This window comes from Gorilla gorilla, chromosome 9, assembly GCF_029281585.2.
Source record: "Gorilla gorilla gorilla isolate KB3781 chromosome 9, NHGRI_mGorGor1-v2.1_pri, whole genome shotgun sequence".
In the NCBI taxonomy this organism is placed as follows: Eukaryota; Metazoa; Chordata; class Mammalia; order Primates; family Hominidae; genus Gorilla; species Gorilla gorilla.
Window position 1 is genome coordinate 37,751,252 of NC_073233.2, and position 15,122 is coordinate 37,766,373.

Sequence of the window (15,122 nt, forward strand, 5' to 3'; positions counted from 1 at the left end):
GCCAATAGAAAATATCATTTGGAGCTAATGAATATATAATATTCACAAGGTGGATGGATTACTTGAGTCTTGGAGTTGGAGACCAGCCTGGGCAATATGGAAACCTCGTCTCTACAGAAAATACAAAAATTAGCCAGGTGCGGTGGTGTATGCCTGTGGTTCCAGCTACTCGGGAGGCTGAGGCGGGAGGATCGCTTGAGCCTGGGAGGCAGAGGTTGCAGTGAGCCAGGATCACTCCATTACACTCCAGCCCAGATGACAGAGAGAGATCCCATCTCAAAAAAAAAAAAAAAATATATATATATATATATATATATATAATTTTTCACTAAAACCTTTTAGAAGTTGCTAGAATTTTCACACTGCATTGTATGATGCTATTTTCATAATTTTACATGCTTCATTGCTTAGTTGAAAAACTTGTTTCTGTGCTAAATTTATCAGTGGATATCATCATTAATATTAAGTAGGTGAAGCCTGATACAAATTATGCCCCTCTCTTTAAAAAAAAAAATAAACAGGTTAAAATAACACTGGCATATTGTTCACATTTCATCAGCATCTTCATCTGTGACATAAGATGGTATTAATACAAACAGTGGAATGAAGAAGTTGACATTTATGATTAGTGAACGAAAGGTATCAAATATAAAAAAAATTCCGACTTGAAACACAGTGCCATTTTCATTGTGGTGTCACAGGTTATTGGATTTTTTCCCCCTCTTTTTGGTGTACATACTTGGAAGGACGCATCTGTCACAGGAAAATTTTTGTGAAGCACTCATCTTCTGACTTGCCCATGAATTCCTTGTTTTAAGCAGTCAAGGCAAACAGTGTGCTTCTCAAATTTTAGCACGTGTAACAGTTGCTTGGAGAACTTGGTGAAACACAGATTCTGGAGTCCTCCCTCTGAAGATTTGAGGTGAGGCCCAAGAATTGATATTTGTAACAAGCTCTCAGATGATGCTGATGCTGCAGTTCTGAGGACCACATTTTGAGTAGCACTGAGGTGACACATTGTGACAGTCACTCTGGAATTAGTAATTTAGAAAGCACTTAGACTTAATATGTAGAGAGACTTTAAAATCAAAATAAAATATTTTATATTGGACAGCTCATTGCCATAAAATCTCAGCTGATGAGAATTAAGATTTCATAACTGAAGTGTTACTTATCCATGAAATAGTCATTTAGAAAACAGATAACACATACCAATCCTGATGAAATATTATATCATTTCCTGTATATCTTTTGTAGTACCATGAATGATCCTCTATTTTTGTATCAAGAAAGTTTCTTAATCTATTTTTGTGTTAGTTTTTCTTATTCTCAATGAATGATATGGTAATTTAAAGAAGAATTTAAGTTTATGTAATTGAAAATTTTCCCCAAAATTTGAGGAAATTACTTAGATCATATAGTTACAGGTGTGAAGTCATTTCAGAGAAAATAGCACTTTACTGAAATTTTGGAAATAGATGTCTTTGTATAATAAAGAATCACACAGATACTATCACTCTCAGTATTTTTAATATTGTGACATATTTATGGTATTTTAATTTTGGATACATTTTGGCTTTCTACTCAACAATGCTTAGCCTTTTAAAATGTTTTGAAGTTTAATTAGAGTTGGCAAATGTGCTTGAAAGTAATAAAACAATTTCCATAAACTAGTGTGTAATTCAAGCTTTTCACTAATTCATGTTAGTTTTTCCATTGATTTTCTGGTTTTCTGTTGTACTTGTTTCTCTATTAATGGAAGAAATTCCTTATTTTTCCTTTATGGCTTAGAAAGATTTACTAAATTCCTTTTTAAAAATTTAGACATGTCTGAAGATGTTTTTCTGTTGATATTGTCAACATAAAATGAAAAATGCACGGATCTTAAGTGTTAAGTTTGGTGAGTTTGATATCATGTAAATACCACCCCAAATAAGATACAGCACATTTCTGTGCCTCCAGCAAGTTCCCTCATGCCCCTCTTTCTTAATTTCCACTACCTGTTCTCACCTGGAAACCAACTTTTTGGTTTCTATCGCCACAGATTAAATGTACCTAAATTGGGATTTCATGTTCATGTAATCATACAGTATGTACTTTTTGTTCTTGCTTCTTTTACTTAACATATATTTTAGATACTCATTTATGCTATTGAGTGTGTCATAATTTGTTCTTTTTTAACTGTTGAGGAATATTTCTCTTCTATGGATTTAAATAAAATGTATTTACCTATTCTGCAGTTGATAGACATTTATGGTTCCAGTGTTTTAGTAAGACTGTTATGAATAAGACTGTTAATCTATTCTTCTATGAATCTTTTCGTGGATGTGTGATTTTCATTTTTATTGATCATGGAGTAGATGTATATGTAACTTTATAAGCAATTGCCAAATTGTTTCCTGTCAGCAGTATATGAGAATTCTGGTTATTTCATATCTTATCAACACTTGGTGTTATCAGTATTTTTTTTTCTTTTTCTTTTTTTTTTTTTTGAGACAGAGGCTTGCTGTGTCACTCACGCTGGAGTGCAGTGGCATCATCTCCGCTCACTGCAACCTCTACCTCCCCAGTTCAAGCAATTCTTGTGCCTCGCCTCCTGGGTAGCTGGGACTACTGGTGCGTGCCACCACACCTGGCTAATTTTTGTATTTTTAGTAAAGACTGGGTTTCACCATGGTGCTCAGGCTAGTCTCAAACTCCTGACCTCAGGTGATCTGCCCACCTTGGCCTTCCAAACTGCTGGGATTACAGGCATGAGCCACCACCACACCCAGCCAGTCATTTTTATTTTAGCCATTCTTTTAGGTATGTAGTAATATCTCATTGTGATTTTAATTTGCATTTTCCTAATAACTAATAAAAAGTTTATTTCCTAATAACTAATAAAAAAGTTCATTTGCACACTGTCTGTTCATCAGTTTTCTTTGAAAAAGTATCTGTTCAGTTTTATTCATCTGGTTTTTAATTAGTTTTGTCTTTTTATCATTGATTTATAGGTTTTATTCATGTATTCTGATAACAAGTCCTTTGTTAGAAATATATGCAGCCAGTATTTTCTCTCAGTCTGTGGCTTGTTTATTCATTTCCTTAGTGGTATCTTTGATGAGCAGAAGGTTTTAAAATTTGATGAAGTTCAGTTTATCAATTTTGTGTTACACAGTTTATGCTTTTTATTTTCTGTCAAAGCACTCTGTGCCTACACTAAGAGGCAAAGATATTCTCTTGTTGCCTTTATGGATTAGTTTTATGTGTATGATTCATTCTGAATTAATTTTGGTTTATGGAATTAGAGGGATTGAGGTTATTTTTCCCCCCACAGGGATATCCAGTTGTTTTGAAACAATTTGTTATATACTTACCTTTCCTCATTGAATTGCTGTGGCAGCTTTGTTGAAACTCAGTTGACCATATATGTATGGTCTGTTTCTAGGCTATCTTTATGCTAGTACTACAGTCTTGATTACTGCTGAAATTTTGATAGGGATTGTATTAATATATCAGTTTGTCCATTTTCCCTAAACTGATATATTAATTAATGCTTTAGATTACATCTGTCTTTTATTTGATAGGTGAATGAATGAAGTGGGACTAGCTTTGGGCTCTCAAGAGTAGGAAGGTTTTTGGCTAGTGGGGATTAAAAGAAATTAAGGGCAAGAAAAAAAAATAAGACTTGACAACAGAAGGAAAATGACTGTGGTCTTTTAGGATCATAATGAGTCGACCTCCCACAGGATAGCTCAGATTTAGAAATAGTAGGAACAAAATTAACATAGACTTTGAGATCAGAAAGTCTTTAAACCTAGGATTAGGGGCTTGTTTTCCCATTGGCAATAGAGAAAAATACCATATTTTTAAGAATGTGTGTAATGACACCATTTTATCAGTAGCCCTTGTAATTGAAACTTCTTAAAACATTCTAGTGTCTTGCATTCCAGTTTTAAATCATAAATATATTTGGACTGGGTTTTAATTTCTCATAGCAGTAAAAACAAACTGTCAGAAACTTGGGTGGTTTCAAATATTTATTCTTTTATAGTTCTAGAGAAGTCCAAAATAATTATAACTGGGCTGAGTTCAAAGTGTTGGCAGCGCTGCACTCCCTCTGGAGGATCTGGTGGAGAATCCATTGCTTGTCTTTTCCAGCTTCTGGAGGCTGCAGGCATTCCTTGGCTTGTGGCCACTTCACTCCAGTCTTCAAGGGCAGCATTTCAGATCTCTCTCTCTCCACTGTCTTCACATCACCTTCTCTTCTGTGTGTCAGCTCTTTCTCTGCCTCTTTCTTCTAAGAACACTTTGAATATATTTAGGGCCCAACCAGATAATCCAGCAAAATCTTCCCATTTCATGAACTACAACGTAATCATATCTGTGAACTCCCTTTTTCCAAATAAAGTAACATTTACAGGTACCAGATATTGGGACTTTATATATTTGGGGGCCATTATCAGCCTACCACAGATAGTTACTCCTTTTCTTAGACCTTCACTTTGCTCTGCAAGTTGCTGTCAAAACACATTGGACCAAGGCTTTAAGCATACCAAATGATATACTTATTTTCTTGCTATAAGTGTCATTTTTTAATGGAATGTACCCATTAAATAAATGTCATGGAATCTGAATAGACTTAAAGCCTCAGATGGCGAGTGCCTTATTTCAATTAATAATCAGGAAAATACCAAATTAGGGAAAGAGATGGAATTGTACTTTGACTATCATAGAACTGATTTGTGACTCATAATAAAATTTAGTAATATTTTTTAGTTTAGAGCAGCCAGGAATTAATTCCTGGTTTTATAGGGCTTTCTGGGTCAGATTGGTGCATGATCAGGCCTAACCTCTTCTATTCATTGTACCAAGCAGACTTCCTATATTGGCCCATGAGAAATTACCTACCTTTTGATCTTTACTCCTACTTTATAGATACAAATTTAGAACAAGTTCTCCAGGGCCTTAATGCTTGTGACATACTGAATTAAGAGTTTTCCCCTGTAAACGTATCATACATGTATCCTGGCATATTTGAATATGTTACATATAATAACATTTAGTTATGCTAAGCTTGTTAGACAATTCTTAGTGTAGTGTTAGAGGAATGGGTCAGCTAGAGAACTTTAATGCAGCCAACTCCACTTTGGCTTAGGGATATTGCTTTAATATCCCAACTTTAGAGATTGCCAAAACCTCAGTATAGAAATAATTTTTATGAGCATCATTTGATGAATCATGGGCAAAGAAGATGAAACAGTAAAGCCTTAGTTTCCTTTTCTCCAGTGCTTATATTAGTTTAAATATCTAAATGTTGATAACTGATAGATTTCATAGGAAGGGAGGTAGTTTGCCAAAGGGAAAATGGAAGCCTAATCCTCATTGTTTGCCGTAGAATCTTTGTCCCAGCCTGTATGATGTTTACCAGGTTCTTCTGTGTAACCAAATACCAGAATAGCGTTTGCTGTGCTAGAGAGGATTTCAGCAGTGTGAAGAAGTTCAGCATGAAAATGAATCTATTTTTAAAATAGTCTGTGATTTAATTAAAACTTACATACTTTACAAATTCTAGATTGAGAATTGAAGTCATTTCGCTTCATGGTATTTGACTCAATTTACTGAGTGACTTTAGCCTTCGCAATTTAGATAATAAATGACATGGTACTTGCAATTTTTTTTTTGTGCTCCTGATAATGTCTATAAGGCAGTCAATGAAATAATTTAAATGATTGTACCATTAATTGAGGAATGTATGAACCAACCACACTGATGAGTCATGAAATGTGCACATGGTTACTTGCCTGTTTATTGTAAAAACTTGGAAAAAAGAGTAAGAAATTAAAAAAAAAACTATTCTACATTAAAAGGACATTCCTAAGTTTACTTTTTGAAATTAAAATATAAAACTGTCAAAGTAATTATTGGATAAATATTATCTTTTTTTTTTTTTGAGACGGAATCTTGCTCTGTCGCCCAGGCTGGAGTGCAGTGGAGCAATCTCAGCTCACTGCAAGCTTTGCCTCCCGGGTTCACGACATTCTCCTGCCTCAGTCTCCTGAGTAGCTGGGATTACAGGCGCCCACCACCACACCTGGCCAATATTTTTGTACTTTTTAGTAGAGACAGGGTTTCACCGTGTTAGCCAGGATGGTCTCGATCTCCTGACCTCGTGATCCACCTGCCTTGGCCTCCCTAAGTGCTGGGATTACAGGCGTGAGCCACTGCACCCGGCCATAAATACTATCTTTTAATGATAGATTTATTTTCATGATGAGCTTCTCCACACTGCTAAGGATCCTCTCTAGCACAGCAAATACTATTCTGATATTTGGTTACACAAAAGAACCTGGTAAGCATCATGCAGGCTGGGAGTTCCTTATTTACTTGAGAGTAAGAAAATTTACATATCTGAATATGTGCTATTGTTAACCCCAGATTTTTTCACTGAAATGTCTCTAAATTTAGATAATCTTTTCACATTTGTTGAGAGATTGCTGAAAAGCAAATGACATATTGATCCTTTCAGAACTGTTAGATAAAAAGAGAAGGGAGAATCATAGAGAACATAGAAGAAAAGGAAGGAAGGAGATAGGAGAACTGACAACAGAAGTGATCCTTACTGGATAACTATTTAGTGAGCTACATGTACATGAGCATTTAAGAATTTATGAATTGGCATAAAACTTCTGGTTTTGACCCAGTAGTATAAATAAATTACTGCATATTGAAAACAAAAATTTTTAGACTTTTTAGAAAATTCACATAAGATTCTTTAATGAATTAATTTACATCCAAATGTTTGAATTCTTTAAAGTTATTTCTTACAAATCTGGCCTAGAATAACCAGTTTTTAATAAAAATGTATGCTTGGGGATTTATAACTTTATAATCTTCAGGGCTGGGGAAGAAGATGAAAGTTGTCATGTTTATAATTAGATATATTTTTATTTAAAATTACGATTGTATAATTTCATAAGGAAGACCTAGTGGTCCATTTTATAATGCTGTCTATAGGTAAGCACATTGTGTAAGGAAAGCTTCATACTCTGCCTAATTTGTGCTCTTCCTGTTTCATGTCCTGCTTGTCTGCACGTACCTATTTCTATTTGTGTTAGTCATCCTCTCTAGGTAAATTGTCCATGAGACCAAGGATTCCATGAACAAATTATCCAGAAAATGCTCTTTGCACGTTGTGACAGATCATGTCACTGGTGGATTTATAGCTAGTCCAGTGGTCTAATTAACCTGGCAGTTGTCTCCTGTGCCCAACACTGTTGTCTCATTGCCTTGGCATTTGGTTTTCATCTTCTCATTACCTTCTTAACTAAAGCTCAGATTTACAATTTTTTTAAATCTAACCCCACTCAGCTCTCTCTACTCACCCCCCGCACCCTTCTTTTTGATTGGCAGTATCATCCAGATAAACAAAGTACAGATGTACCAGCAGGAACAGTGGAGGAATGTGTACAGAAGTTCATCGAAATTGATCAAGCATGGAAAATTCTAGGAAATGAAGAGACAAAAAGAGAGTATGACCTGCAGCGGTGTGGTAGGTGCTTGTGTTGAGGAGCCACAGCACATCGGCAACTCTTAGAAGCACACTCTGCAGCCATTCCTGGGGAGCATTTTCCAGCATTTGCCCCAAGTGTTATTGTTGCCTTTATTCCTCCCCTCCATCACTGTTTTTAATTATGCCCTATTCTTAGCAGTGACTGTTGTGTATCCATTGAGAAGTTAACAAAACTACTAGGATGTGGCTTCTTGTGAAGCCTTGAAAGCTACTTTTTATAACATTTGAAAAATGTTTAATTACACATTACTAATTAATATGCTTTATATGTTTAAAAACTTTTTATTAAAATAAATATGGATTAACATTTTAATTGTACTTTTAAGACTATACAGTATAAATGACAATCCAAATGAAGATACTATATATAAGATGACATCATAAAGCACTCTGCTGTCTTTGAGCTCATTTTAGGCTGGGTTTCATGATTATCTTCATGATAAACTATTCCTTGTGATTGGTATAAATGATATTTTAGGAATGCACATTACCTAAGCAATTTTAAAAGTCATTTCTTTTATGCTTTTTAGAAAATAGCTTTTTAAAACAGTGACAAGCTGTTATGAGAAAGAAAGAGGGAAATGTAGGTCAGGTTTCTCACACATGGACTGCAGTTACACGAAGTGATAGGCTGTCTTTCAGCACGGCCTAGGGACAGGAGTCCCTCAGCCTTGTGTTTGAACCTTCAATATGCACCCCACATGCTAATGGGAGGAGTCAATAATCAGTTACAGCCTGTGGGGAAAACACGCAATCGCTCTCTCCAATAGCACATCAGGCTCAGCATTGACTAGGATGTGTTGATAAAAGCTGTCTCGTAGTTGCTTATTGAATCCCCTCCCATGCCCTACAATGGCACACCATCAGACCTCACAAAATGATTTGGAGGCTTTGTTAGTACTAAGGTTATGAAAATTTGATTTGAGAAGCAAGCCTTTATTTTTAAAACACAGCATTTATAAGATGAAGCCAGTGACATTTGCAAGACATCCCTATTTATTTTCAGAGGGATTTCTACCGACAAAATTAAGGTTTCTTATAGGCTGTGTGTGATACTTCTGTGTGGAAAGACTTGAACTGTTTATGTACTGGAGTATTTGTTTATAAGAGTGACTTATGTATAGTACTAATCAGCTCAAAGGCTTTACTACTTTTTAAAAGACTGATGAGCTTATTTTTTTCTTAAATATTAAGAACCTGATGGGTGTACCTTTGCTTTTCAAAAATGGCTTGAATATTGGGTTCTGCTTTTGCTGGGTGCATAATGAGCATCTGTCTAATGTATTTATTTTTTAAACATGTTTGTACTTTTTGCAAAAGAATGTAGAAGTGGCTTCGTTTGATGATAAGTTCTACCCGTTGGTGTATCTTTTTAACCTTGGTTCACATAATTTCTATGAAAGAATTGAAACTAATGCACATGAATGTGTTGTGTGTTAGAAGAAATCTACATTCCTAAAGCCACTACGCTCTACTGAAGATGATGATTCTTTCAGGTGTTTTTGCACATCTTTACTAGTCTCTACTATATAGGATGCCAGTTTGCTTGAGATAAGAATAATTCACACAACATTGTACCCTAAAGAGTATAGGGCATATACTTTCAATGTTGCTCTACATTTTTGCCACTCCACAGCCTGTGTACTATTAAGAACATATTAGTGAAGTTGACTAGAAGCCTGCTCTCTAAAGAGGTAGGGAGGGATCAGGAATCATAAAAATATTTTCTCAAGAAGCTACAGGGTGGGGTAGGCCAGAAACCAAAAGAAATAGGAAACCAGGTTAAAAGTTAGCATAGAATTGCATGAAGAAAGATTTGAGAGATGTCAGAAGACAAATAATCAACATATTCATGCCTTTTTCATTGTCTTCGAAAGGTCCTTGGAACTGCGGATTTCTTTTGAGCTTTGAGTCCTACTTTTAAGCTCTTAATGGAAGCACCTGTGGCCTACTGTGTCACAGGGTACTCCTGTAGGTCATAGATGAAGTCACAATGAAGTTTAGACAAAGTAAATACTGTGAGAGTTGGACCTGATTCATGATTCAGATAAATAGTTTGGAATTTATACAATATCAGTTTGCTCTGCAAGTTTTTCAGGCAGCATATTACTGAATTTAGCTGTTCTAGAAGGACAGCTTTTCATGACACTTTAGTACCTCAGATTTAAGTACTAAGTATTGCCTCTTTTACCAGAGGCTCCAAATACTGACACTACTTTGTTTCAATTTTAAATGGAGATTGACATACTGTTTAGGTAAGAAGAGTATCCAAATATAACTTGCTATTTTTAAGCCTTTCATACCAGAGCTATTTTTCAAAACTCTTACAATAAACCTACTTTCATATTGTTATTTCTTTTGAATACCGTTATTAATTTTTTCTTCTTGACTCAGCTTCAGTAAAATGGCTCCTCAAAAAAAGGAAATGAACTTGAACGTCTCTAAAAGTGAGGATTTAGGTTTGCTAGAAGGAAAACCTTTGAGAGTAATAATTTGTTAAAGACCAGGATAGGTTACCAAGAGAGAGAGAGTTTGTTATAACCAGGTCAAAGCACTCTTTTTTTCTGGGTCACCCCCTGGGGACATGGAAATAGCTTTGTTATACAGAACTCTTTTTACATGCGGTGATAATTCATTGTAACCCTTTCTTTTCATAGGGGTGTGCTTTAAATATGTTTGTTTCCTGCCCACCATTAACTTGCAGTATAAAATAAAATTGAGCTCTGTAGTACTTGGGAAGGAGGTAGGAAATGCTTTACTGGCTGGTCTTGAATGCTTTCTCGTGTTTCATAGCTCCATGTTGGTGCTCTGTCTTAAGGAAAGCATCAATATTGCCCACAGCCATATATTTATCTAAAAGATAATTTAAAGGGACACTTGACATCCATATTTCTTCGCTTCTCAAAAGAAATGATCATATGTGTTCTTTCCAATAAAGAAAAAGTAATACTCCAGGGCAGATAACCCAAAGTATTACATGTATGTTTTTTTCTCCTTCATTCCTACTTCTATGTGCTTAGTTGACATTTTAGAGCAATGTTGGCCAGGCTGAAGAAAAGTAAATTTAAGAAAAGAATGAGTAATAATTAGTTCCCAGAGATTATACATTTTGAAAGCAATGTTAACTGTGAATTTAATCAATTAGTTCTAGTTGGCATATTAAACTTATTGTTTCTGAGGATGCCTCCAAAGGCTGCTTCCAGTGTTCCCCTGAAAGGCATGTAGTTTTTCAAGATTAGGCTTTGCATTTCAATTTTAAATGGAGATTGACCTACTGTTTAGGTAGCACTTTGGAAAACCCTTTCAGGATTTATAAAATGTTCACATGAATAATACCTGTTGAGTAGATTTTGTTGCCTTTATAAATCTTGTGGGGAGTTGTCCTTATATATTAAGCACATTAAAAACACATCAGAAGTATATCATAGGAAAATAATAGTTGTCATGATTCAGTAGTTTTGTAATGTGAAAGTCACAGATCTCTGATGTCTTAGTGGCTCTATAGAGTGACACAGCTTATGAGTTAAGTACTTCTCTGTGATCTGAAGAGTAGCAAACCTTGAAATACATTTAATCAGATTAAATAATGTTTAAAATAATAGATTGTGTTTGGAATCCTTGCTGATACATTATTTTATATTAAGATATATCTTAGCTACTCTGTTAGTGAATTATTTTGGTAAGGTAGAACCTTCACTCTACATAATTGAATACCCAAAACAGCGTGGCTCAGAGGAGGTTGGGCCAGATACTGTAAAGTGAGTGTGCCTTTGCTCAAAGCTAATCAGCCACTCTGCTTAGGTAGATACAAGAGGTCATTTCTGGTTTGTATTACACAATTTGCTCCATCCCTTTATTAGGATAAATATTTGGGAAGATAAGCAAATAAATGGAAGCAAATAAATGGAATGAAAGATAAGCAAATCTTAAAACAAATGAGGAACATACCTTAAAACCCCACCAACAAGTGTCAGATAAATCAACATGTAATTTCTTAAACTCAAAATAAGAATCCTTCCTGAAAAGAATGGTAATGTTACAGAAACTCCATAAGAGGGAAATATGTAGATAATATAAATTTTGGTTAACTGTTAGGAATAATAACTTAAGGCCAGTAGATATTTGTGTAATTATGTCCTAAAGCTGACCCTTACAAAATACTTGAATTAGTGAGATTAGGGCCCATTTATGGTCATAATATTTCCATTTGATTTTAGGAATTTCAAAATTAGTTGTAAAAATTTGCTTCAGGTAAAACTTGGAAGATAAGCATCGGGGGGTATGTTTTTTTGGTGACCGTTTCTGAGAAAAGTAAGTATGTGAAATGATGCAGAAAATCCATCGTGACAGTTGGGGACTGGCTTTATCTTGAGTGGGAGAAGACAGCATAGATAAAACTTTCTGTGCAGGTTCCCTCGCCCCAACTTACTTGTTGCAAGATGACTACTCACATTACTTGCTACTTTTACTTGAATGCAAATAACTGTGCAATGAAAATGTATTTTAGGATCATTTCTCATTGGTTTTGAGTAAAAATTTGGCTACTTTCAAATAATGCTATAGAAACTTATGGGCAAGATTACAGTTATAATTCTGGGACACTTGAACAGACTTGGTAGTTCTGATTTAATAATGGAGCAGTCTAAGATTTTAGGAAGTTTTTGTTTCCAACTTTAACCGCTCTCCCAACTTTTCACTTGGTTACTTGACCCAATTGAAATCAGTGGGTCCAAAATCAAGACTGACCGAGTCACCTTTCTTATTTTTTCCTTAACCTTGGTTTCATATTACACTCTGCTTACTTCTACTTTGCTCCATTTACAGTCAATGAATCAGAAATGCCAGTTGACATTTGTTCTTTTTTAATGTTGTTTCCCCTGTGTGAGCTTTTATTCTCACAACTACCACAGTAGTCCATCCCCAGATTATAAAACATACCCAGATTATTTCCATAGCCACTAATTGGCCTTCCATTCTCTATTGCTGCCTTCTCCCACAGTACTTTACATTTTGATTGATCTAGCAGCTTTCTTTATTCTCATGCCTCTATTTAAGAACACTTATAACTCTATACCCTCCCAAAATAACACCTACCCATTCACCTGGAATTTAAATGGGACAGAAGCTTTTAAGCTTGTCCCTGCTACTTTTTCCGACTTATTACCTATTTCAAACCTAATGTGAATTTTATCCCCTGGCCCATTTAGAGGCTCCCAGACACACATCTGTTTATACTGCTTGTTGTTAATCAGAATGATCCTCCTGTTCTGATTCTTATTCTTTGTTCAAGGTTCAACTTAGGTCCTTCCATCTCCCCTACCCCCAACTTCCCACCACCCACCAGAGCCTTCTGGTATTCTAATCCATCTAATTTGTGCTCTCTGAACTAAAGACACAGAATTGCAGGTCCGTTTTATTGGGACCTACAATAGCAGAGTACATCAGACTTCAACAGTTATAAATCCAAAGTCAAGAATTGCTGCCTTCCTACACTGTGGTACTTGAGGTATTTTTCTCCTACTAATAGTGGATTGGTTTTTAGTCATTTTCTTATGGTCTGGTATAGATAGCTCAACACAAACAGTGAGAGATAACAGCAGTTTAAAAATAACTGTGATTTTTATTAAGCACTAGAACTGTGGTAGTTCTTTTAAACATTGTTTAACAACCTTGTGAGGAAGATATTAATACCTGTTTTTCAGAGAATATCTGTTTTTCAGGTTTAGTAATTTGACTAAGGTCACATAAAGTAGTTGATCGGGGGGGAATTCAAAGCCATTTTTTCTCAATCACTATTTTGTATGAGTTGTGTACAATCTACTATTTGTAGTTCCAGATAGTCACTTACGAGGGATATTTGAGGGTCAGAACAAGATACCAGGCCTACTTCTGCTGTTGTTTTACCTGTTTTATAGTGAAGCAGAAGGAAATCAGTTTGTGGGTTTCATTTGGTACCTTCAGTGAGCACTGGGTTTACCTACAGTTTATAAAAGCTCCACAGTTATTCAAGTTCATAATCAGGTTCCAAGTTTGTAGTTTTTCTTCAGTGTGGAAAGCCTTGTAATAATGACTCTTCAGTTTCATCTGGGAAAGGATTATAGGGTTTATGACTTAAAGAACGGGCTTCCAATTAAATGTTGCCTGTTTCTCAATCTCTTATCAGGGTAAAGAATTTTTCAAGAGCAGAGGCATGTTAAAGACAAGGAAACTGATTATGTTCAAGTTACTTCCCACATAAAAAATGTAGTTATGTATAGTGAAGTGTTCTTTAAGAATGAGGTGATGGTTTAAAATTAAATTACTTGGTTTTAAGAGAGCAAGATACTGAATTAGACCTAAAGGAAACACTGTTGTTTATTTTTAACTTACACACCAGTGTCTTTAAGTTTGAAATAAACTTTAAACATTTGAAATGACATAAACATAAACACAGTGGACTAATTGCTAAATGAGAGCATCGTGGGCATGTGATGATCATGTGAATAACATGGCATTGCCGCACATGAATATTATGGACAGAGCTGCAGGTGGACTTGATCTTTTGGCCAGTATGGGGTTGAATGAAACTTCAAAATATCTTGGCCATAATGAATAAAGTTAAATTCCTCTCCCCTGTAGCTTTTTGTTGCTGTTATTTTTTATTTTTACTTTATTTTTTAAATTGTAACTACAGATAGAAAAGGTTTCCTGGGACTAGGATATGTAATTATTTAGGCATGAAACAAAGAGTTGTTTTAGAAATTTTACTATCATTAGGAGGAAGCTTAAAAAGACAGGAATTCCATTGTCTTGTAAGAAGTAAGAAATATTTATTGATTCCCAAATGGAGCTGAAAAAAAACCTTTCCTCTTTTAGAAAGTTGTGAATGACCCAGCGAGAGCTCTAGTAAGCTTTACTGAACCAAGCTGCTAATAGTTATTTAATGTTATTCTTCAGTGTGAAAGAATCTCCGTAGATTTTCCTTTTAATCTCTTTGAATTGCAGGCTCATAAACCTCTCTGATGAGTCCTGCCAGTGTTTTCTTGGATCCCACTGTTGAGACAATGGAGCCACAGAATTCTTTCACCTCTTGTTGTCAGACAAATCCAATAGAACACAAGGTCAGAAGGGCCTATACTTCTAAAGGTTGAAAGATTCTTTTTCAAGTAAGCACATACATTATTTGATTTTAACATTATATTTCTCAAGAACCTCTCTTTATAATGTACTGACTTCTTTATGTAAATAGATTTGGAAGTTTTTCTTGTTTCCATATTTGGCTAAGCTTGTGAGCACAGCACAGGGTATGAACAGACCTTAATGTTCCTAGATACCTCAGAAAAAGTTGAACCCATTTACTTCAAAAGAATCAGGAATCCTTTAGTATCATTGGACTCACTATAAGAGTACACCATATGCCAGACAATGCTTTTTATTTCCGAATGGCTGTATTTTGTTTCAAAATGCTTACTACCATTCTATATAAAAAATTCCAGATTTAATATCTTGGATCTGTTCATTTAATTAAATCACTCTCTAAATCAGTTTATGTTTTCTCAACCCTTTTAGTAGTGTCATGTTAACAGGG

General features: G+C 35.2%; 1 protein-coding gene across 1 annotated transcript in view; it reads left to right on the forward strand.

Moving 5' to 3' along the window:
- DNAJC24 (DnaJ heat shock protein family (Hsp40) member C24) overlaps window positions 1–15,122 on the forward strand; it is a 62,976-nt gene that overhangs the window by 37,555 nt on the left and 10,299 nt on the right. Inside the window, exon 3 of the mRNA XM_031016287.3 lies at window positions 7,396–7,534. Coding sequence (XP_030872147.1) covers window positions 7,396–7,534 — 139 coding nt within the window. The remainder of the gene's footprint in view (window positions 1–7,395; window positions 7,535–15,122) is intronic.